This window comes from Lynx canadensis, chromosome D2, assembly GCF_007474595.2.
Source record: "Lynx canadensis isolate LIC74 chromosome D2, mLynCan4.pri.v2, whole genome shotgun sequence".
NCBI classification, from domain to species: Eukaryota; Metazoa; Chordata; class Mammalia; order Carnivora; family Felidae; genus Lynx; species Lynx canadensis.
Window position 1 is genome coordinate 12,260,281 of NC_044313.2, and position 25,115 is coordinate 12,285,395.

The 25,115-nt window shown below is 39.7% G+C and overlaps 1 protein-coding gene and 2 non-coding genes across 4 annotated transcripts in view; all 3 read left to right on the forward strand.

Moving 5' to 3' along the window:
- EIF3A (eukaryotic translation initiation factor 3 subunit A) overlaps positions 1–21,932 on the forward strand; it is a 35,510-nt gene extending 13,578 nt beyond the window's left edge. The window contains exons 8-22 of one of the 2 annotated variants that reach the window (XM_030334136.2): positions 3,560–3,664; positions 4,046–4,144; positions 5,285–5,401; positions 5,902–6,087; positions 6,604–6,951; positions 7,381–7,485; positions 7,574–7,687; positions 8,943–9,065; positions 9,574–9,727; positions 10,293–10,477; positions 13,968–14,056; positions 14,888–15,549; positions 18,708–18,921; positions 19,658–19,839; positions 20,708–21,932. In XM_030334136.2, coding sequence (XP_030189996.1) covers positions 3,560–3,664; positions 4,046–4,144; positions 5,285–5,401; positions 5,902–6,087; positions 6,604–6,951; positions 7,381–7,485; positions 7,574–7,687; positions 8,943–9,065; positions 9,574–9,727; positions 10,293–10,477; positions 13,968–14,056; positions 14,888–15,549; positions 18,708–18,921; positions 19,658–19,839; positions 20,708–20,937 — 2,913 coding nt within the window. In that variant the 3' untranslated portion in view covers positions 20,938–21,932. Of the gene's footprint in view, positions 1–3,559; positions 3,665–4,045; positions 4,145–5,284; positions 5,402–5,901; positions 6,088–6,603; positions 6,952–7,380; positions 7,486–7,573; positions 7,688–8,942; positions 9,066–9,573; positions 9,728–10,292; positions 10,478–13,967; positions 14,057–14,887; positions 15,550–18,707; positions 18,922–19,657; positions 19,840–20,122; positions 20,205–20,707 lie in introns of those variants that run through there. The other variant, XM_030334137.2, reaches the window with a different exon arrangement.
- Positions 3,774–3,907, forward strand: LOC115527856. The gene has a single exon (XR_003973083.1). It is a non-coding gene; the product is annotated as a small nucleolar RNA SNORA19 (small nucleolar RNA).
- LOC115527855 lies at positions 4,822–4,951 on the forward strand. Its single transcript, XR_003973082.1, has one exon. It is a non-coding gene; the product is annotated as a small nucleolar RNA SNORA19 (small nucleolar RNA).
- Positions 21,933–25,115: the final 3,183 nt, after the last annotated feature.

A 25,115-nucleotide genomic window follows, 5' to 3' on the forward strand; every position in this document is an offset into this window, starting at 1 on the left:
TTCGTGCCAGGTGGTTCTGATGAATGGACTGGTTTGAGAACTGCCGGTGTAAGTGAGCACAGTGTTCCTTTAAGGTGATTCCTCTGTAGGGGGTGGACTGAAGTTACATTTGATGTAGTAGGTGAGAGTTGAACTACCTCTGAGGAATAATGTGGACCACTCAGTAAGAGACAAGGTAATGATGGGTAAGGGTCATGGCTTACTTCAGAGGGCTGCAGGAAAACTAACCAAGCTGACAGATGGTAGAAATGGGGTGGTGAGTATAGGAATGAATGTGAAGTTGATTAGGCCTGATTCTGGACAATGGGAATATTTCCAATTTTTCTTTCTCTTTTAATGTTTGTTTATTTTGAGAGAGAGAGAGCACAGTCACGAGACCATGAGCTGGGGAGGGGTAGAGAGAGAGAACCCCAAGTAGGCTGTGCAGAGCTCAATGCAAGCCTCGATCCCATGACCATGAGATCATGACCTGTGGCGAAACTCAAGAGTTGGAAGCTTAATTGACTGAGTCACGAAGGCACCCCATGAAGTACTTTTTAAAATGCAGATTTCTAAAAAAATAAACAATAAATAAATAAATAAATAAAATGCAGATTTCTAGGGGTGCCTGGCTGACTCAGTCTTCTGAGAAGAGCATGTGACTCTTGATCTTGGGGCTGTAAGTTTGAGCAACACGTTAGAGATTACTTAAATAAAACTTAAAAAAAATGTAGATTTCTAGGTTGTACCCAGTACCTACACCAATCAATTTCAGAATATGGAGCCTAAGGTTGGTGTATCTTTACAGTGTTTATGTTGATGGACTTTTGCATTCACTGGAAATTAGCATGTGAGTGTGTATTATTTTCTTAATGTTTATTTATTTTGAGAGAGAGAGAGAGAGAGAGAGAGAGAGAGAGAGAGAGAATATGCTCCACGGGGGAGGGGCAGAGAGAGCGGGAGAGAGAGAATCCCAGTTTCGGGGCTCAATCTCACGAATCACAAGACTGGGACCTGAGCCCAAACCAAGAGTCTGCTGCTTAACTGACTGAGCCACCAAGGCGCCCCTTGCACGTGTGTATTACATGCCAGGCAATTAAGATTTACAACTTTAGGTTTTAGAGAGTCTGACTCACAATGGTCAGACTTAGTAGTTACTGTAATATAATAGCCCAGTAAATTACTTTGGAACAAGAGAAATAAGAGGGACAGTTGCTAGAGAAGAGGCTTTGCTTTTCTGGCAGAACCCGTTAAGTAAGAACTAATCAGTTTTCTATGTAGCAACACTTTTCCCTTGGAACACTTTTCTGTAACAGTAGGAAGGCAGATTCCCTTTGTTGTCAGTTTTTATTTTTATTTGTTTGCTTGAGAGAGAGAGTGAGAACTGTGTGTCCAAGCAGGGGGAGGGGTGGGGAGAGAGAGAGTCCCAAAGCATTGTGGAGCCCGACGTGGGGCTCGATTTCGCAAACCGGAGATTGTGACCTGAGCTAGGAGTCAGATGCGTAACTGACTAAGCCCCCCTGGTGCCTGTTGTAAGCTTTTAACAAGAACTTAATCTGCAAAACAGCACTTCTCTGTTTCTGTATGCCTCCATGTTTTATTTTGTTGCCACTGGCCACAGGTCAGCTTTGTGTTTTGACGAGTTTTTGTGGGACTGACTTAGAATTAAGTGAATAAAATGATAGCATTTTCTTTGGGAAGAGATCTTACTAGCAAGTAGTGTAAAAAAAATTTTTTTTTTATTTTAAAATACTGAACAAGTGTTTAAACCGGAAAGAGAGTCCATATCTCTTGAACTTTTATCTACATACCTAACACACACCTTGATGTTAAAGTTGGTGTCTTACACTGGTTTATCATTGTTGGAGAGCTTTTGGCCAGCAGCCAGGACATCCAGACCTGGGTCCTTATTGTGCCCATAGACAGGTATAAAAGTTTATGAGGACGGTATAGGTTGGTATCAGGTCAGTAGATTAGCTGGCTTTCAGTGGGCATTTATATAAGTCTTTATGAGTTCACCATACATTCAAGTTTGAGACCTGAGCTTTGAGCTCCTATAACTGAATTTGTAAACACCAAGAGAATGATTTTTCTAAATTTATTTTTTAATGTTTATTTATTTTTGAGAGAGAGGCAGAGCACGAGCGGGGGAGGGGCAGAGAGAGAAGGAGCCACAGAATATGAAGCAGGCTTCAGGCCCTTGAGTTGTCAGCACAGAGCCAGACGTGGGCCTCGAACCCACGAATCGCGAGATCGTGGCCTGAGCCGAAGTCAGATGCTTTACCGACTGAGCCAGGCACCCCGAGAATGATTCTCTTATCTCAGGAACATATTCAGATTAACCAGAGTTCATAAGCAACTCGTTCTTAGATCAGAAAGCCAATTATAAATCTTAGAAATATTTTAACAGATTACAGTAGCCTATTGTAGCATATCTCCTCTTTGGGGAAAAGGGTGCTAAATGGAGAATCTAGAATAATTTGATAGGAATACAATTACAGCTGGGAGAATTTTATTTGAATGCTTATACCACACCACACTTAATTTCAATAAAGGCACTTGTGAGGGAGGTATTCCAGAAATGTGGAAATCAGTCGTGCACCCATTTTGGATAGGAGATAGACTAGAGTGCTCATGTTTGGGGATAGGATCTGCTGTCATTTGCCTCAGTCTTGTGACCAGTCTTGTGGCTACACACACAATCCTGCAGTCCTGTGCTTGCAAGTCTTGCTGTGTCTCTGCAGTTAGTCTGCTGTCTTTGGGTTTGCAGTTCCCCACATGTAAAGGGTAAAGGTCCGTGTGCATTATATATTCTAGTTTATAGTTTAGGTAAGGTATGATTTAATTATGGGCAGTTTTGAGGTTTATAAAGTTTGGCAATTTTTTGTCTCCCTTTTTAAGAAAAGTTATTCAGGTGGCACCCTTAGTTGAGTTTTACATATAAAAGTGTAAATCATAAATGTAATTGGGTACATTCTCATCAGGTGGTTTATAGTCCTCACTCCCCATGCCCCCCAAAATAGCCACTTGCCCTGATATGCGACACCACACATAAATTTGCCTGTGTACTTTATATGAGATTTGAGGTTCACATAAATGCAGTATGTTAAATTCTTGTGAGATTTATTCACATGTGTGTAGCTTTTTTTTCTTCGATCATTTCTGTATAAGAACCTATCCCTGTTTGTCCTGAGTTTTTTCTAATAGGGGCTTTTATGAATAGTGTTGGCATGGTAATTTTTGTGTGCTACAGTAATTTGTGAACTGTGGGATTTTACTTATTGCTGGTAATTAGGTTGGCCACACTAGTTGTCTTTGTAAATATTTTGTTGGTTTAGAGTTTTTATATCCTTATTAAGCTCTTGGGAGACTTTTCACTGTAGATAGATACATAATTTGGGGTAAGAGACCCAAGTGTAGTTTTCTTTTAGAGTCCTCTGGTAAATTTAAAGAGGATTGAGGCTGGTCTTTCAGACACTTTCTAGATCTCCAATCCTGTATTTTTCTTCTTTGTATTCAATTCAGTTGGGAATTTAGTTGGAAAATTTCCTTCAGCAGTTAAACCTTTTGTTCATTGTAGGTCAGATTCAATGTATTGCAGTATGTTGTTCCCGAAGTGAAAGACCTTTACAATTGGCTGGAAGTAGAATTTAACCCGCTAAAACTCTGCGAGAGAGTCACAAAGGTAAGGCTTAGTGTTCTAGTTTTGGTTATATGACCTTTGCTAGCTGGCCTTTTTTCAGGTTGTATTTATACTGAGGAGAGAGAAGTATTGTCCTCTGTGTTTAAATTCAGTGCACATTTCATTGTCTTTTTTTCTTTATGTTAAGGGAAAAGATATTTCTGATGTGCTAAATAAATAAGCCTTTGGAGGTAAATTAGCAGCATGGCTAATTTAGTCATTGCTGTCAGTCACCTTCAGACAAGCATCAACATAGTTTTGTATTACATTTGTATTTCCCCGCACTGTGATGTTTCTGTATGTTAAAAAAAAAATGAAAAACTTCATAGATGTTTTACTGTTATTAGAAAGTATGATCTGTTTTCAATGTAATGGACTTTACAGGTTCTAAATTGGGTTAGGGAACAACCTGAAAAGGAACCAGAATTGCAACAGTATGTCCCACAGCTGCAGAACAACACCATACTTCGTCTACTGCAGCAGGTAAACATTTTTAAATAAATGTTTTATTTAGAACTGGAATTTCTCCCCTTGATTGTTTTTATCACAACACTAAAAAATTGAGGAATGGCCTAGGATTTGAACTCCTCACCAAATTCTGTCCTTGCCAAAATTAGTCTTAATTTATTTGATTTGAAAAACAATATTTTACGTATAATTTGTAGTTTTTTTCTCCTTTATCGTTGAACACTATCTACGTACATTTCTCCTCATTAGTAGTGTAAATCTAATTCAACACCTACATGGTTTTAAATTGTCTAAAGGGTACTGTGATTTATTCAGACTCTACCGATGGAAATCGTATTTCTAGGGGTTTTTCTGCTATTAGAAAATGTTGTAGCAGTGAACATTTCCATACATGTGTCTTTACGTACTTCTGTGACTTTGTGTAATATCAGAAGTGGAATTAGTCACAGAGTTTACACATTTAAAGCTTTAATAGCTCTTCAAGAGATTCAGTTAGTGAACCCTCCTACCTGTGGTGAGTGGGGAAGCCTTTTCTCTTACTAACGCTATTTATTGTTAGTCTTTTAACATACTTTAGGCTGACTTATGTAAGTTTGAATATTAGGGTTTATAATATGGCTTAAATGTTCCTGTTTTGTCTTCCATTTGTTTCATTGGGAGGGGGCTTTTACTATATTTTCACTTCAGTATTTATGCACATTTCATTGACCTGCTTTCTTTTGTATATGTGAGCAGTGTTATTTCTTATGTGCTATACAAATAGTTGAAGGCTAATTAGCAGTATAACTAAATAGTAATGCTGCCAGTCTCCTTCAGACAAATAATTTTATTAAAAGTGTTCAGATGAATTAGGTAAGTAGCAGATCTCTACAAATATATGGCCATTCAGGGCTTTTTGTTTGATGAAACTAGGATTTGAAAGGATTATACTTTTGAGGAATGGTATAATGTGATGGTTCAGAGCATAGCTTTTGGGGTTGATAGCTTTGAATTGTGATTCCAACTCTAGCAGTGTAGTGTTAACAGTTAACTTTGAGCTTCAACTTCTCTTCTCTGGGAAATGGACATAGGTTCTACTCATAGTTGTGTAAGACTGCACATAAAAATGCTGAATAAGTTATAGCTATTACTGCTAACCTTGTGTTCTTTATGCAGGTGGCACAGATTTATCAGAGCATTGAGTTTTCTCGTTTGACTTCTCTGGTTCCTTTTGTTGATGCTTTCCAACTGGAACGGGCTATAGTAGATGCTGCCAGGCACTGTGATCTGCAGGTATGTGCTGGAAGGGACACTGAGGTAGAAGGCCTTTAAGGACTAAAAAACACCTATCCTTTGTTTCTCGCAGTTTTTGGTTCAGTGGCACCATTTTAAAGTTGTACTGAATGGGTTTTCTAGCTTTTGTATTTAACATTCTTAATGTTTTCTCATATTCATTTGAAATTTTTTATCAAAAGTTACTTATTTGTGGGGCGCCTGGGCGCCTCAGTCAATAGGGCGTCTGACTCGGCTCAGGTCATGCTGTTGTAGTTCACGAGTTCAAGCCCTGTGTTGGGCTCTGTGCTGACGGCTCGGAGCCTGGAGCCTGCTTTGGGTTCTGTGTCTCCCTCTCTCTCTGCCCCTCCCCTGTGCTCTGTCTCGTGTGCACACACGCTCTCTCTCTTTTCCTCTCACTCAAAAATAGACATTTAAGAAAATATAAGGGACCCGTCTGTAGAATGATTTCGTATTTGTATATAGATGTAACTATTGATGAGGTCGTTTAATTTTCAAAGGTTCGTATTGACCACACTTCTCGGACCCTTAGTTTTGGATCTGATTTGAATTACGCTACTCGAGAAGATGCCCCAATTGGTCCTCATTTGCAAAGCATGCCTTCAGAACAGATCAGAAATCAGTTGACAGCGATGTCTTCAGTACTTGCAAAGGCACTTGAAGTCATTAAGCCAGCTCATATTTTGGTATGCATCTTGGGGAGAAATGAACTACAGAATCTTTCAGGGGCCCTTACGCTATGTCTTGCACAAAAAGGTTTGTTTGGGATGATGTCTGAGAAAAAGACTTTATTATATATTTCCTATTCAGTTGTATTTCTTAGTTTTGGTATTGTACCTATCACATATAAGAGGATATCCCCTCTTCACCCCCTCTGTGGGATTTTTCCTTCCTGCTTAACTTCTTTCCTTGTTAGTTTTGTTAGCCTTTCTCCTTGGCTTACATGCTATAAAGTAGATTTGGTGCAGAGAACAATGGACCTAGCAAATAAAGGTTCTTCAGCTATGTCGCTGCTATTAAAGATTTTGTATAGGTCATAGTATTTGGTGCTGGGAGCTAGTAGCTTGAATAACATCATCTCTTGTTATTAAATGCAGATATACGTAAGGGTAATAATAGGTCAGGATTATTTAGTAATTTTTTGGATGCCTAATACCCTGGTGTGTCATGTGATGATTTTTTTAATCCGTTTATTTTTGAAGCAAGAGAAAGAAGAACAGCATCAGTTGGCTGTTACTGCATACCTTAAAAATTCCCGAAAAGAGCATCAGCGTATCCTGGCTCGCCGTCAGACAATTGAGGAAAGGAAAGAGCGCCTTGAGAGTCTCAATATTCAGCGTGAGAAGGAAGAATTGGAGCAGAGGGAAGCTGAACTTCAGAAAGTAAGGAAAGCTGAAGAAGAGAGGCTGCGACAGGAGGCAAAGGAGAGAGAGAAGGAGCGCATCTTACAGGAACATGAACAAATCAAAAAGAAAACTGTCCGTGAGCGTTTGGAGCAGATCAAGAAAACGGAACTGGGTGCCAAAGCGTTCAAAGACATCGATATTGAAGTATGTAGCTCACTACTTGTTACGGTCTTTGATCCACATTTCAGAAGCACAGTTCTGTACCAATTAGTGATTTACTTTGAGTAATCTGGTTATTTTCACTCGTTTGTGTACAGCTGATTCATTAACTATAATCTGTGAAGTAAGCCTTTGTTTTAAATGGCTCTGTGCAGTTTTTAGCCATTGTTAAAACAGAGTTGGGTACGTGCAGGTGGGCGGAATGAGAAGTAGATGTTAAGATTATGTTGTTTTTCCCTACACAGAAGTGGAAATATGGCTATTGTAAAAATTCTTACATTGCCTCACTTCACCTGCTGGTAACACTTACTCATTGTATAAAAAGTAACTTAGGTTTTGATTTTAGAAAACATTGCTCCATACGCCTTTCTTCTATATTCTTACTAGTGATTGTGCGTTTGTAATACTTTACAGGATCTGGAAGAATTGGATCCGGATTTTATCATGGCTAAACAGGTTGAACAACTGGAGAAAGAAAAGAAGGAACTTCAGGAACGCCTGAAGAATCAAGAAAAGAAGGTGAATGAAAGGACTGGTTGGTAAACTTACAACATGTCAGGTTAACAGAAATTTCTTTCTTAAATACTTTTGTTTTCATGTCATTCAGATTGATTATTTCGAACGAGCTAAACGCTTGGAGGAAATCCCTTTGATAAAGAGCGCATATGAAGAACAGAGGATTAAAGACATGGATCTGTGGGAACAGCAAGAAGAAGAAAGAGTAAGATTTACATTGGACTGTAACACTTTTAGACTGTAAGCTATAATTAAATCCTCTGCCAGTAATGGGGCCACGGTTTCAGAACTGATCATTCTGTGCTCTTTTGCGAGGAATGGTGGCACTTTAATGGCTGAATACAGACAGACTGGTGGGCAGATAGATGTTTTTACAACAGAGGTTAAAAAATGAAACTTGTAGTAACGCAAAAGACAGGTGAAAAGTTCACTTAAAAAAGAGCTTTATGAGGATATAACTCACATGCCACACAATTCACCTGTTTAAACTGTGTAATTGATGGGTTTTAGTACATTTACAGAATTGCACAGCCATCAAACTTTACCCCAAAAGAAACTCCACGCCTATTAGCAGTCCCTCCCCATTTTCTCCACACCACTTTGGCCTTATGCAACCACCAGTGCCCTGTCTGTCTCTAGATTTGCTTATTGTTTAGATATTTTATATAAATGGAATCATACAGTACATGGCCTTTTGGGACTAGACTGTCCCTTCTGTATTTATCTAATGGTACAAGAGCAAGGCTTTCAAATGCTCGTGATTAAATTGTGATTAAAAACTAGTGGCCCTGTTCTAGTTTTAAAAAAAAAAGTAAATACAGACAGACAACAAACCTGTGGGGACTTGCAGTGTGGAGAATGCAGCCTCTTGGTTCCACTGGAGTGTTGCCATTCTGTGCTTCGTTTGCCAGTTCCTCCCATTCTTTCAGAAGTTCGAATTTTTGTGATAATGTGTAAAATCAGAGAAAACAGAGTGCAGACCAGATAAAATATTTGAGATGATTTGTTGTAGTCTCTGCCCTGTAGCTTTCCATTTCCCTTTGGAGTACAGAGAGAAAAGTCTTCTTAAATCATTAGTGCACTCTGCCTGAACCTCCACAGTTTTCTTTAAGGGAGAAAATATCTTTCATAATTAGATCATAGTGCTTATTACCATGAGGTGTTTAGTTTTTGTTTTATTGTATACATTGTAGTTTTTCCTTTATAAAAATTTTCAGTACCATGGGCCTAAATAAGAATTTCTTACAGACGCCTCAGGACTCTTTTACCCGTCTCCTGTCCCTGATTTCCGCCTAGGGACACATGGGCATGGATATAGTAACCCTTCCATTTTTATAGCAAGATAGAAGGGGCAGAAGATCTGCTTGTCATTCTTTGAGAATATCTGTCAGGAATTGAGAGTAAATTACTAATCAGAAAGTGAATGCTTTGAAATTTAACTTCATGTTATGTATTTGCAGATTACTACCATGCAACTAGAACGTGAAAAGGCTCTCGAACATAAGAATCGAATGTCACGAATGCTTGAAGACAGAGATTTATTTGTAATGCGACTCAAGGCTGCACGACAGTCTGTTTATGAGGTGAAGTTACTGGTTTCAGGGAAACATTTATTCATGAGCTTTTTTGTTTTGCCTTAAGGTTCTTCTTTAATGCAGTGGTACGTTGTGTCCTGAGCCAACGTTTTGTAATGATCATTTAAATAACATTTTAATAGAAATGTTCTTGAAAATATTTTGTAGGTTATTAAGCAGTCAGCCATCACTATAAACAAATTTTCTGAAGGTGCAAGTGGACTGCATTATATTTGCTTTGGATGTAAGTTTTGTTTACTGTTGGATTTAGAAAGGAAATAATAGATCAAAGTGTCCTGCTCTTAAATTCTAATTTAATTATTTGATTTGGTTTGTATAAAAACAAACCCACTGGTGTAGGAAAAAATAACTGGCCACAACACGTCACAAAAACCGGTCATTGGGAAATGTGTGCACATAGGGTTTCAAGAAACTTGCGGTGCTTTTGTAAACTTCAAATTTAGCTGGTTTGTAGGGCTTCAAAAGATTGGATTTTTATTGTCCATTCTATTAATAGGAAAAACTTAAACAATTTGAGGAGAGATTAGCAGAAGAAAGGCATAATCGGTTGGAAGAGCGCAAAAGGCAGCGTAAAGAAGAACGCAGAATAACCTACCATAGAGAAAAAGAAGAGGAGGAGCAGAGGAGGGCAGAAGAACAGATGCTGAAAGGTATCGCTAGACCAAGGTTGGAGGGTGTGTGAGGCAAGGTTGATAGTCCGCGTTACAGTAATCTTACTTAGAAAATACAGGAATGAGGAACCAGGATCAGTGGCTTCTTAATTGCAGCTAACTTAAGCTAACTTTTAGTTGTCTGAAGTTTGTTTTAGGTGAGGATGTTCTGTCCTCTTCTAGCTTATTGCCACATCTTTTGTTTTTTTGTTTTTTTAAATTAATACCATTCTTTAATTTTTAATTTTTATCACTCAAGTTTATGTAGCACTGACATGTATTAAGGAGCACATACTACATGGAGTCTGTCAGATGGTCCTTTCTCTGGAATCCCAAGATGCTCAGGAGTTGGGGAGGCATTCGAGTATCTTGTCGTTACAAAAGTGTCGAGTGGCATCATACTTGTTTTCTCGCATATCTTCTGCCCCTTAGCTCATTGTAAAATACACACAATTTTTTAAAAAGAATTTTCCTTCTACCTTACGCTGCCTGCTGAATACCAGCAAAGTAGACCTAGTTCTAGGGCAAAGACTTGGCACACTTAATAACCTAACCCGTTATCTAGAGCGTGAAGAGAGAGAGCGTGCTGAACGGGCAAAACGTGAGGAAGAGCTACGAGAATATCAGGAGCGGGTCAAGAAATTAGAAGAAGTGGAAAGGAAAAAACGCCAAAGAGAGCTGGAAATTGAAGAAAGGGAACGACGTAGAGAGGAAGAGAGAAGACTTGGTGACGATCCACTTTCTAGAAAGGTGAGTGTAGAAGTTACTCTGTTTTTATGTGCCGTGCTTATCACCCGGTTGTCTTGCATGGTCCACATGCCTCAGTGCACATATCAGTGTCTCAGCTTCATGTTTTATTTATTTTTTTAATGTTTATTTATTTTGAGAGAGCAAGCGATCAGGGAAGGAGCAGAGAGAAAGAGAGAAAATCCCAAGTGGGCTCTGTGCTGACAGCACAGAGCCTGATGTGTGGTTTGAATCCATGAACTGTGAGGTCATGACCTGAGCCAGAACCAAGAGTTAGACGCTCAACTGACTGAGCGACCCAAGCGCCCCAGAATCTGCATTTTAACCATATTTCCAAGTGATTCAAATGCCGCCCTAAATATTTTTAATATGCACTCACGTCCAAAACTGACTTTTATTCCCCCTCTAGTTTGTGTCTCTAATCCCTGCTCCTGATTGGTTGCACCGTTACCCATTTAATCTTAAGAGTTTTGAATCTACCCCCTCTCTCCTTTCTGTTCTACGTTCCTGGCTTAATTTAGAATCTTCCTTTGTCTGTATTATTTTACTGGTCTCCTTACTGTTCCCTCTGATTATAGTCTCTCCCCAGCTTCAGACCTTCCTCTGCATTGTGGCCATTTTTTTCATGATGTATATTTGATCATTTTACCTGCTCTTGGGTTTCAAACTTTGATTGGTACTCATTACTTAGAACCAAAGGTAAAACCTGCCTTAGCAGTCAAGGCCTTTCTTGTTTCCTGCTTTTTCCAGTAGCTTTGTCTGTCCCCATTTTCTTCTTAGTCATCTATACTCTGTTTCTGAGCTCGTTTTATGCCTTATGGTTCTTTGACATCTGTCTGCATTCTCTGTTTCCCCTTGGATGTGCTAGTGCTCCCTCTTAAACAAGATACAGCTTTGTTTCTACGTTCAGACTTGAGGAGCTGGAGGATTTCTTGCCTGCTGCCTGTCTCCATTCCTTCCTCCGTGCCATACCTTGTGTCAGTTTTCTTGGATGACCTGCTGTTCTTTGATTTCCGTTTAAAATGTATATGGATAGATTTTTGGTTTTGTTACTCCTGTGGCTAATTTTTATTTTTACTTCCTTGTTACTAGTGAATGTGGCCTATACGATTCCTAATTTTGTGTTCTAAAACATGATGTGTTAACGCATATTCTTTTTCTATTGGGCACAAAGTTGTATGTGTATATGGAATCAGAAATGTTGTTACTTATTTTAATTTGCTACATTCTGTTAACTTATGGGAGCTTCATCTTCTGAAGAAAGGGAGGTGACTTACTTGGCTGTGATGATGGATTCCTGAGTTGCTTTTTTTTGTTTTAGTTTTCGCAAATCTGTCCATTTTCAGTCTTTTGTTTCTGTTTTGTGCCTCCCCCTCCCTACCCTCCCTTTCAGTTAGAGTCTTTAATTTATTTACATTTAACATAGTAATTATTATATTTTTTTTACTTGCTTCCATGTTCCTGCCACTGCTTTCTTCAAGCCAAATTTAAGAACTTTTCTCAGTACATTTTTGCTGTCTCTAGTCTCTTAGTGATTATCACCGTTTTTTTAAATTTATCTAAACTTCACAGTCTGTAAATTTTGGGAAGGAACTCTGTCTTCTCAGAACAAAAAAATTCTGAGCATACTTTTACTTTTATTTGTTTTATTGCAGTAAGTTGAATATTTTTATATCCAGCTCACTAAAACATGTTAATCTATTTAGGACTTTCTTAACAGTTTTCCAACAAGATTGGTAAACATGATTTAGTTTCAAATATGTTTACACTTACCACTTTTTCTCTTTTGCAGATAACATTTTTTTTGGTCTTGTTTTGTATATCTTTTCAATTTTTTTTTCCAGGCTGTCTTTGTATATATCTCCAAAGAGGTTTCTCTTTTTTGTTTCCTCCCCTCAAAGTTGAAAAGTGGTGTAGTGGTTTGGTCAGTTCGAATCCTCCCTCAGAAGTTTCACGACTGCTCAGTATCCCAGTACACAGTGAAGGGAGGAGATCGTGAGAATAGTCTTGGTCTTGCTACTTCTGTAGATACTCTGTATTATTCCTTGGGAATTTCAGAATATTCTGTCCTTGGAGTAAAAGGAGCATGAAGATTTTCCTGAGACTTTGTCCAGTCACCTAAGTACATAGCCTTTATTATTCACCCATTTTGGCACTTGTGCCTTTTGTAGTCAGAGGATGCAATTCATTTACCTTAGAGAAGATTATATTTCCTTAATCTAGGGAAAGTTTTTTCTCTTGTCTTTATTTGCCTTTCAGAGCCCTATTGTTTTCTTTTAATGTTTCCCTTTTTAAAAAAAAATCTCTTTGTCCTTTTGAAACTGGTTCTCTGAGATTCCCGTTCAGTTTATATGTTTATTAGCGGGGCCTGTTCTGTTTGATATATGAACTGAGTTAAAAATTTTTGGTAATCATGTTGCCTTTTGGAATTCTTTTTGTTTGTTTAATGGCTATCATAGCCATCCCTGAAAATCTTCTTTGAGGGTCTAGTTGTGTGAAAACCTCTAATAACTTGAATTCTTTGCTGAGTTTACTTTCTAGGGTGAGTATGAAGGGTGGGAGAAACTTGGTTTTCTGGGTGTTGACATTCCCTGCATTGTAGTGACCTTAAGTTTTATGGACAGTTGAGCTCCTCTTTTCTCCCACGGTGTCCACTTGGGAAAGTCTCTTAGAATAACCTCCATCTTAAGAGTCCAGAGTCCATTGCGATGGCAGGTGACTTACCATCTCTGCCTCTTCTTCCCTTCAGTTTCTTATGTTAATTGTTATTGGAGGTTTTATTACCAAAACACTTTTTAAAATTTAAATAAAGATCCTCTTATACACCACCTACTTGGAATTGTTAGCTTTGTTAGATTTTTACCTTACTCCTCCCACCCTTGCCGCAGATCTTGTTTTGTATTTTCCAGAGTATTCTTAATTGCTGACTGTGGCCTTAGGTTATGTTTGTAGGAGCCATCAAACTGTGTCAGAGCTGTATGGGATTAAAATTGTGTGCTTTGCTCTCTACAGAGGTTGTACCACATTTACATTTCCACTGTAAGCGTATTTATCTCCCTATACTCTTTTCCATAATTTTTAATGACAACATAGTACTTGGAAGAGGGAAATACTGTTAATAGAAACATCCCTCATTTGACATTTCATTTGTCCCATTTTAGGAGGTCCTGTGCAATGTACGTTTGGGGCACCGAGCTTTTTTCACATAATCTCAGGAGGGAATTTTGAGGATCAAAGGATATCTGCAGATATTTGAATAATTCCAGGGGTTGGGTGCCAGATTGCTTTCAAGGTGGTATTTTGTTGATTTATAAAGCCAGTCACACCAGTTTCACTGTACTACCACTCTGACTTTGGGTTAAAACAAACCATTTTAAAACTTGTTTATATTTAAGGACTTAAGGTTAATATAAGTGCAAAAACATTTGGTAATACTAGTAGTTGTAATAAGTGTTGCCAACGTAGTGCCTCACATTAACTTTGGTGAATGTAGGACTCTCGTTGGGGAGATAGAGATTCAGAAGGCACATGGAGAAAAGGACCTGAAGTAGATTCCGAGTGGAGAAGAGGCCCACCAGAGAAGTAAGTAGAGTCAAGGAAAATAGTACCAATTAGACAGAGGTCCTGTTAATGCCTCATTAGCAGTTTTTCAGTTGGGTTTATTTTATAGAGGTGGGGAAAGGAGAACTATGAAGAATTGTATGCATGTCTGCTACCAAAATGTTTTTATAGTTTACTTCAACGGTGCTATAATTACGGACTTCTAGATATTTTGAGAAATAAATGCTTCAGGGTTTTTGTTTCCTAATGGAATAATACTGAGATTACAGTAAGAATGAATAGTTCTAGAATGTATTTTCCTTTTATTTTTTTGCTTATGATTATTATGATTATTATTTTGAGAGAGCGAGGCAGGGAGAGAGGGAGAGGGAGGGAGAGAATCTTAAGTAGGCCCCATGCATGGCGCAGAGCCCGGCACAGGGATTAATCTCACAACCATGAGATAGTGACCTGAGCTGTAATCCGGTCATGATTACCCACTAAGCCACCCAGGTGCCCCTTCCTTTAAATTTAAGTGGATTGGACCATCCTTCAAAAATGACTGCTCATGATAAGATGGCTGGTCATAAGTGCTATACAGAAATTAAGTTTTGAAAGCTCATAGTAATGGATGCCAGGATGCTTCTGGTAAAGTGCAGGTAGATACCTTTAATTGTCTACCTGTTTGTTTATTTGTTGATGTAAGATTTTATATTTTGTGTTATTTTTTATTAGGAGCACATATTCTTTCAGGACTAGGAATAATGAATTTAGGCTGAAGTGGTTTTTAGAAGTGAATGAAATAATTCCCAAAAGGATCATTTGCTCTTAAGAAAATGGACTCTTAAAGATGTTTGGCTTGTTGCTCTGTAGGGAGTGGAGACGTGGAGAGGGGCGGGATGAGGAGAGGCCTCATAGAAGAGAGGATGATCGGCCAAGGCGACTGGGGGATGAGGAAGAGAGAGAATCTTCTCTCCGAGCAGATGATGATCGCATTCCCCGGCGTGGCATGGATGAGGACAGAGGTCCCAGACGTGGCCTTGATGAAGACCGGTTCTCTCGCCGGGGGGCAGATGATGACCGGCCTTCCTGGCGTAGTGCAGATGATGACAGGCCTCCCAGGCGAATTGGCGATGAAGACAGGGGAAGCTGGCGTCATGCGGATGATGACAGACCACCTAGACGGGGACTGGATGAGGACAGAGGAAGCTGGCGAACAGCTGATGAGGACAGAGGACCAAGACGTGGGATGGATGAGGACCGGGGGCCACGGCGAGGAGGTGCAGATGACGAGCGGTCTTCCTGGCGTAATGCTGACGACGATCGGGGTCCCAGGCGCGGCATGGATGATGACCGGGGCCCGAGGCGTGGGTTGGATGATGATCGAGGACCTTGGAGGAATGCTGATGATGACAGAATTTCCAGACGTGGTGCAGATGATGACCGGGGGCCTTGGAGAAACACAGATGATGATCGGATTCCCAGAAGGGGCGAGGACTCAAGGCCTGGTCCCTGGAGACCATTTGTCAAGCCAGGTAAAATTCTGGTATTCAGAAAACCAGCTTAGATGCTTTGTAGACTCTGCTTGATGTGTTTTACAAATGGAAAGTGTAATCTTGCATATGCTAATGACTATTCTGTAGTGTTTCAAACAGGGAGATTTCAAATGACTGTATTTCATATCTAAATAAAAAGTTATTTTTTAGCTAAAAAATGAAATTTTAATGTATAGATAACAATGATTAGGCTATATTATTATTAGTTTCTGGATAAATTGGTCTTTTATTTTCCCTTAGGTGTTTGTGCAGTGACTTTTATCTCAGGAGCTTGGCTTTGATATCCCACACACCAGAACAAGTTAAATAACCTTACCCCTTTTTCTGCTTAAGCGATTCGTGCTTTTTTTCCCCCTCTGCCTGCTGACTGCTTCTTTGAGGGCTCTTGTCCCATCCCTGTCCCTTAAGTATTGGTGTTTCTCAGGTTCTGTCCTACACCAGCCTTCTTGTGTAAATAATGAAAAAGTATACTAAGTATTTGCAGTCTTGCCTACCATGCGGTTAGGCTTACGGGAAGAGCTGTTCCTTACTTTCTCAGTCTTGGGCCTGCTCATGTTTTCATACTTTTTTGTTCTTGAGCAGTTGTACATAATCTGTGACTTCTGTTACCATCTTCTCCAGGTGACTTCTTTCCTTCCCTTCAGACCCATGTTACCAGCCTCATGCTGCACACAGTACAGTTCTACCTAGAAATGTCTCTGACGTGTCGCCTTTAGCCTGTTGAAACTGAATTCACACCCACAGGCTTCTCATCAGGGCCACCGCCATCCGTCCGATTTTATAACCTAGAGATCTGGGAGCTGTCCTTTGCCCTCTTTCATCCTTTATGATAAGTCTTTTCATTTAGTTCAGTTCTGTTTCCTTGTGTTCCTTAAATCCACCCACTTCTCTGTTCCCCTACAAGTGCTTAGGTCTGGGCCGCTATCATGCTTTCCTTGAACTCTTGCTGCTCCTGGTCCCCGCAGGCTCTCCCACTCCCGACTCGGAGCAGTAACCGGAGGCAGCCGTCCTAAATGCACATTTCAGTGAGCAGCTTCCTTTCCTTTGCCCTTGGTGTTTCTGTCTCTTCTGGTCTCCATTCCTTCCACTGTCTGGCTGTGTGACATTTCTGTGCCTTGTGTAAAACAGGGATAACTGTGTGGTAGGTTCTTATTAATTATCGATAGATGTTTTATAGTCACTGTGAATACTGAATCATTGCTCTGAAGGAAAATACCAGATTAGGTTCCGTTAAGCCCTCTGCTCACAACATTTCTGTCAACCAATGAACGCAGAACCTTCTTTTGTGCATTTCTGTTTTAACATGTTAATTGACTCATTAACATTGAACTCGTGGCCAGCAGCACTGTATCTCCTCAATGAAGCTTATCTAAAATGGTATTTTTTTTCTGTAAGGCGCATCCATCACCTTCTTGTGCTTGGGACACGAGACAGCACTGCAGCACAGTGCTTGAGGGCCATTTTAAACCGTGAAATCTCCAATAAAACACAAAAACGCAAAGATGTGTTACTAAATTTAAGACCAGCAAAAGGATACTTGTTTTAAAGTATGAGAGCTGGGGCGCCTGGGTGGCTCAGTCAGTTAAGCATCCGACTTTGGCTCAGGTCATGATCTCGCTTGTGAGTTCAAGCCCCGCGTCGCGTTCTGTGCTGACAGCTGGAGCCTGGAGCCTTGGATCCTGCTTCAGATTCTGTGTCTCCCTCTCTCTCTGCTCCTCCCCCACTTGTGCTCTGTCTCTATCGAAAATAAATAAAATGTAAAAAAAATTAAAAAAAGTATGAGTGCTGCAGCAAGAAGACAGGGCCGTTGCCTTGTTCACCCTCCACTGTGAATGGGCTCTTCCGGCGACTCAGATACCATTCTGCACGTGTCTGCGAGGGACTATAAAAGTGCTTGAGTATTAATTTTAGCAACTTAACAGATTTTAGCAAGTATGTAAAGTGGCAGGTATGGGATTTACTTAGCTCAAAGCTATGGAAAGGATTAAATGAGTTAATATACACAGAAGGTTTAGAATAGTGCTGTGGCACGTTGTAATAGAAATGTTAGCAACAATAATAGTCCTGCAAGGGTAATAGATTTTCATGTAAATCTGCTCCCTTTGGCCTCTTTGTGCAAATATATTACATTCCTAGGTTTGGGCATCCCAGCGTTAAGTGTGAGGTGATGGATAGGGTGGGGTCAAAGGATTGATCTTTCTTTGTTCCGTGATTGCATGGGTGGTAAATGGTGGAGGGCAAGAATATGAAAAGAAAGTTTTTAGTTACAAAGGTTTTGAAAATGTTGCAACATGTGAATGAAATTACAGTTGGGGCTCCATCTCAGATCTGTTTCCTAATCCTCCACTTTTTAAGTTTTTTTGCTTAAAATGAGTTGTCTATTTACCATCAGAACAGATTTTTATAGCCATGATCTCAGCATATGAAACAACCCAGGCTATATAAATTTCCCTTATCTTACATGTTCCTCCCTGTGTGTTAGAAAAACAATAATAGGTAGTTGTAAATACAAGCTGGTGATTCTGTAAAATGATATAAGTAGCTTTAGTTTTTTAAAAAAATTTATTTTTATTTTTTTTTTCATTTATTTATTTTTGATAGAGACAGAGCACAAGTGGGGGAGGGGCAGAGAGAAAAGGAGACCCAGAATCTGAAGCAGGCTCCAGTCTCGGAGCTGTCAGCACAGAGCCCGGCACGGGACTTGAACCCACGAACCGCGAGATCATGACCTGAGCGGAAGTCGGACGCTTAACCAACCGAGCCACTCAGGCGCCCCTAGTTCTTTTTAAAAATATGATTGTATTGTATTTTTTTTTTATTGTTTATTTTTGAGAGAGTGAGAGTGAATTGGGGAGGGTCAGAGAGAGAGGGAGACAGAATCTGAAAAGTAGGCTCCTCACTGTCAGCACAAAGCCCGATGTGGGACTCAAACCCACAAACCATGAAATCATGACCTGAGCCGAAGTCAGGTGCTCAACTGACTGAGCCACCCAGGCATCCCTGGAGTGTCTTAAATTAACATACATAATGGTGATATTAATGTCAACATAAAGATGTGTAGTCATAGTTACCAACTTGGGTTTCTGGAGTATTAAAAAAAATTTTATTTCTTAAAAAAAAAAAAAAAAAAACAACAGGTGGATGGAGAGAGAAAGAAAAGGCCAGAGAAGAGAGTTGGGGTCCACCTCGAGAATCAAGACCATCAGAAGAACGTGAATGGGATAGAGAAAAAGAAAGAGAGCGAGATAACCAAGATCGTGATGAAAATGACAAGGACCCAGAGAAAGAAAGAGAGCGAGAAAGGGACAGAGAGCGAGAGGGGGATCGAGAAGACCGCTTCAGACGGCCGAGGTTTGATGCTCTGATTGGGACTCTTTGTGGAATTACAGCTGGGATTCTCCTAAATACTCTTGGGTGTTTTCCCAGATCACGTTGAGAAATGGTGTGCTGCATCCCTCAACCGACGTCCCCTTTTAACAAAGTTGAGGAAGTGAGGCTGACACCGTGTAGCTTTCTGTAGGTTTTGTAATGATATAGTAAGGAAGCCAGACCAGGTATCTTTACCCATCTGTTGCCTATCCTCTGTGGTTTAAATTCTTCAGTTATATAGTCCTTAAACTAGTAAAAGCCCCTTTTACTTTTATTAGCGGTAACGGTTCTAGCTTGCTTCTTCTGGCCAAATTGGCTTTGTGCTGATGAATCTAAACCAGCACTGTTTATAATACAGTTTTCTGCAAGGATGAAATTGTCTTGGATCTGTAATATCCAGTATGGTAGCTATTTGAATACTATTTGGCTATTGAACATTTGGAACGTGGTAGTGCTATTGACAGAATCTCTGACTTTGTTTCAGTTAATTTATGTTTAAGTAGCTACATACAGGTTGTGGCTGTTAGGTTGGAAAGCACAGATCCAGATAATCTCATTTGACCTCTACACCTGAGGCATCAGGTTGAGATCAAGTTATAAATCTAAACTTCATCCCTGTTAGGTTTGTAAACTCTCTCAGCACCAACTCGGAAATGGTCTGTTCACATACGCTATCATGTAGTTTAACAACAGAATTTAACATTTTGAATGGCTACAGGGATGAAGGTGGCTGGAGAAGAGGACCAGCGGAGGAATCTTCGAGCTGGAGAGATTCAGCTCGCCGAGATGATAGGGATCGGGATGACCGTCGTCGGGAGAGAGATGATCGCCGTGACCTAAGAGAAAGGCGAGATGACAGAGACCGAAGAGGACCTCCTCTCAGATCAGAACGTGAAGAAGGTATGGATGGCCTGCATGTTGCTGGACTATCAGAAATCCATAATTTCTGGGGAAGTTTTGAGTTTTATTTAATTATCTCACATACTCATGTAAGCATCAAAAATAAGATCATGAATATTCAGTTTAAATCTATAGTTTTCATAATCTTTGTCACTCTGTGAAGTTAGCTCATTTCTAAATTCAAAGTATATCAGTAGGCTAATTACGTTGGATAGTAGTGATACATATTGCTTTGAAAGCTTATTTTATGTAACCAGGAAATAGTGTATTTGTTCTTTAAAAGTAAGATCTTGGTAGATAAGCACAAAGTGTAAAACATTGTTTCTCTGAAATTGTGACTATTGAAACTTTAGCTTAAAAAAAAACAAACAAACCCGTGCAGGGGGTGCCTGGGTGGCTCAGTCGGTTAAGCGTCCGACTTCAGCTCGGGTCATGATCTCACGGTCTGTGAGTTCAAGCCCCGCGTCGGGCTCTGTGCTGACAGCGCAGAGCCTGGAGCCTGCTTCAGATTCTGTGTCTCCCTCTCTCTCTGCTCCTCCCCTGACTCATGCTCTGTCTCTCTCTGTGTCTCAAAAATAAATGCAAAAAAAACCAACAACAAACAAACAACTATGCTTAATGGCTACTTTGCTGTTCGATTTCAATAAGAGCCAAGAATTTTTTTTAATTTTAAATTTTCATTTAGATTTTTGTCACCTTGTCTTAAATTACTAAATTTATTTTATTATTTTTTTATGGGGGTTCTGCATTGTTACCTTTAGTACAGGATTTCTGAGTAATTGGAAACATTCTTTTTGCTAAAGTTCTGTTTAGTCTGAGCCAATACAGTACAGCACTAACTTACTCTCTTTTTCTGTTAAACTTTTAGTAAGTTCTTGGAGACGTGCTGATGACAGGAAAGATGAGCGGGCAGAAGAGCGGGAAGCCCCTCGTCGTGTTCCTCCCCCAGCTCTTTCAAGAGACCGGGAAAGAGACCGAGAAAGGGAGAGAGAAGGTGAAAAAGAGAAGTCCTCTTGGAGAGCTGAGAAAGATCGGGAGTCTCTTCGTCGTACCAAAAATGAGACTGATGAAGATGGATGGACCACGGTACGACGTTAAATCTCAAGATAATGGATTCAAACTCATGTCTCACATAGGTTTGATCCCATTCAAGGATTATTATACTTGTGCGTCAACCAGTCTAAATTGGATTCTTTAATGTTGTTTCACCATAACACAAAAAGCATGAACTTGTATTAATCCTCTATAATAGATTGATCATGCACCGTACCCACAGGAGGTTGGACGACGAGGCCATTTTCTGGAATTTGAGGTGTTGCATTATTTCATCAATCATTTGTTTACAAAAGAGAAAAACTAAAAAATAAAATGTGAACCCTTCAGGTATGGAATAACACCTGTATCTTGGTATAGAACTGATTTTTTTTTTTTTTTTTGAAATACCGTATTCATTTGGAATGAGGTAAGGTTCTGTTATAGAAAAATGTATTTGAAGACTCTTCAAAGCAGGGGCTGAAACAATTTCCACACCATTAGTGGTTGAGACATACCTCTAGATACTTTGAGGTATTTACTATATTAACTACATTTAGAAAGTTTTTAGGTTCACTATAAGTGCAGTAAACATTACAAACATTGGATACAGTGGGATTTTCTGTAGGTTTTACTTGAGAGGTGAGTATAAAGCAATTTGCAGTCATGATTGTAATGACAAGAATACTGCTCAAGTGTGAATCCGAAACAGTTACAGCTTTTAAATTTTAAAGCATTTGGTAAACTGTTGCTGAGTTTTTTCTGTTGCCAATAGCAAACTGCTTTTCCATTAATGGAGAATTCATGCCTTTCAAGCATTTTAAATATGACAATATTTATAAATGTGTGGTTTGGAGGAATTGTTTAAATTCTTTTTCCTAATTTCCTTTCTCTTCAGGATAGATTCTTTGAACAAGTAATTTGTAGTAATGACTGTGTTGACTTCAATTTTGGAGTGTTGTAGCTATGTTAAAGATTAACTATTTGGTCTTATTGAAGCCAACACAGAACTTGCTGCTGTGTTTTTTCTTCAATGATAAATAAAATACTTACAGAATTTGTTTTAGTGTTGATTTGTAGTTACAGTCAAAGTGTTTTATTTATTATGGTGAGTTTACATATGCAGTTGAGTGTGGTTTTGAGTTTTTTGGGCCGTTAAATGTCTCAGTATGTAGGATCAAAGAAAATAACCCAAATATAACAGAGCAGATGTGGCTACGATGTTTCCTTCCATAATTAAGGATCCCCTTAGTTTCCTTGTAATGCCATCCTCTCTGTGAGTTTATATATATGGGGGGTGGGTGGGTGAGTGGTTTACTGTTTCAGGTATTCTCCTCAAATTAGAAACATGGTAGTTTCAGAGAGTGTTAGTTGCAAATTGATAGTGGCTACAGACATGTAAATTATTTCCAGTGTTGAGTGGTGGGGAGAATTCCTGTTGGTACAGCTATAAGGCCAGAAGAGGGAGTATTGATGCTTCTTTACTTAATCAGATGCAGCGTTTTTGGTTTGATGTTACCAGCAATGGAAGCCACTGTTTTCAACATTTAATCTTTTTTTTTAAAGTATTTTCTAAATGTTTGTTTATTTTGAAAGAGAGAGAGGGAGAGAATCCCAAGCAGGCTCTAGACTGAGCCACCCAGGCACCCCAACATTTAATTTTCTTAATATATTTAGTATTTCAAAAAGTGGAAATCTTAAAAGATATTTGGGGGAGAAGGCCTTTTCTTTGTAACCAATAAAAGAACTTGGGGCAGTAACCTGCTGAGTGTCCAGACACTAGAGCAGGACTGTACCTGTGACATCACTGATTGGCCCCAAGGCACGATTTATTAGCTGATTAGATGAGTTGTAGTTGCATGTCTGACGGTTAGCCTGCATTTCCAGGCTAGTCTGCAAGCTACTAGGACCCTTTCCCAAATATACGATGCCCCCCAGGTTCTTTGTCCTGGGAGGTGTGAGTCCAGAGCATGGGATAGGGTCAGAAGAGTCAGCTGCTGCTCTGTGGTCCTGCTCTTAAGTTTCTACTCTGAAGGCCTCCCCACCCCAGTATTCACAGGTGTCAAAGGAAAACCGAACATCCAATCTACTCACTATGTGTAGAATGTCTTCCGTGTTTCCAGTGGCATCTGCTTTTTTTAAGGTTTACTTATTTTGAGAGAGAGAGCACATAAAGGGGAGGGGGAGAGAGAATCCCAAGAGAGAGAGAGCACATAAGGGAGAAAGGGGGAGAGAGAATCCCAAGCAGGCTGTGTGGTCAGCACAGAGCCTGACCTGAGGCTCGAACCCATGAACTGTGAGGGATGATGACCTGAGCCAAGATCAAGAGTTGGACACTTAACTGACTGAGCCACCCAGTCTGCATTTTTAAACCAGAACACCATTGCTATTAATACAGGTGAATTCTAAGAGTGGAGACAGTGGCCCAGAAAAGACTACAGCCATCTAGCTGTCTGTATTGGCTTCCAGGAAGAAGTTGGCGTCTACGTATTGGGATGCTTTTATGTTTTAACTGTATTTTGTTTTTACCCAAAGACATTTGGACTGTGGATTCATTTTATAATTTTACAAGTCTAATGGACATATATATTGGACACTGGAAGGAATGAAGGAATGTTCCTCGTGCCTAAGCACAGACTAGAAGGTTAGGACTGACACCAAAACTTGCCTGCCCTTTCCCTTGAGGCACGCATATTTGTAGTATAATTTTAAAATACATACATAATTTTGGCTTACTTACAATCTATGCCAAAAGTTGTAATAAAAGTTAATTCTGCAGCTTCTAAAAAGCACTGCATAGGAAAACTAAAATACAAAGAAATTAAAAGCTACTGCAGAGGTCTCTACAGAAGAGGACAAGCAAGGTAGGGCAGTCTAGTCTGCCTGCACAGCTGGTAAAGCTCTTTTGAGATTCCATACATTGTTTGATTTTTAGCCAAACATATAGCCATATTTTTATAAAAAAGATCACTTTGTCATACCAATTATTTTATGTATTTTTTAAACTTTGGAAAATTGGATTTCTTTTACCCTAAATAAAAAAAAAAAATTTTTTTAAGGTTAAGCATCCGACTCGTGGTCTCGCCTCAGGTCATGATACCGTGGTTTGTGGGTTTATTCCGCAAGTAGTCAGGCTCTGCATTGACAGCGTGGAGCCCGCTTGGGATTCTCTGTTCCTCCCATGCTTGTGTGTGCTGTGTCAAATAACCTTAAAAAATTTTAAATTTTAAGTCAACTCTGCCACCAGTGTGGAGTTCAAACACTCGACTGACTGACTACGAGATCAAGAGTCACTTGCTCTACTGCCACTGAGCCAGCCAGGTGCCCCACACCCTAAATTAACTTTTGCAAGTATTTTAAAGTTTTAGATCAAGAGGTCTCTAAGTCTGCTCTTAGGTGCATTAGAGCGTGGTCAGATTTTCCCTAAAAGATCTCTAGAAAATGTAACTGTAATGTTTCCTTTTCACGCTTCAACTCCCAGCATTTTGTTAGCTGGGAAACAGGAAAATTTGAGGGGGGGGAGGGGCTGAAACAGGTGCATTTTAAATGGATGAACATGATGGTTGCTGGTCCAGGGTCTTTGGGATACCTTTCTCGATACTCTTCACTTCAAGACTTGAATAAACTCCACGTTGCACATGTTCACAGTTTGGATAAAACAGTGATCGTGTCAATATCAAATCCTTATTAGGCACACCTCATCACTGAGGGATTCTCCTATTGAATGAGCCACGTGCCCGAGATCTAGAAACAGTGTCTAGAACCATTTGGATCTTTGAAAATACAAAGCACTTGCCTGCCTAGTTCTGGGTTGCAGAAGACATGGGCCTGTAGTGATCTTTGGAAAAGTAGAACAGTAAGAAGCTAACAGGAATTCCTACTGACCTGACACCTCCCCAAAACCAAAAGTAAACTGGTATATTTTCTAGCACAGTAACAGAATAATTACATGGTTTTTTATGAAACTACTTGAGTTTAAGACTAGTCCTATCTTAAGTTCTGTGATCTGGGGCTAGACCAGCAGGAATGGATCTTCTCTTGGCTAATGCACTGTTTGCCAGCACCTCTCCTCCTTGTTCTGATGCCGTTTCCCTCCACCAAAAAAGGCCCCTAGCCTTCCAGTGTTATTTACTCCAGCCTGTATTCTACCTTCAAAGGAGTGTTCAAGCCAATTTGTTGTAGAGGAAATTAGTGGTTTGATAAAAAAACAATCTAACGTAGAGTAGCTCAACTCTCCTACTTGA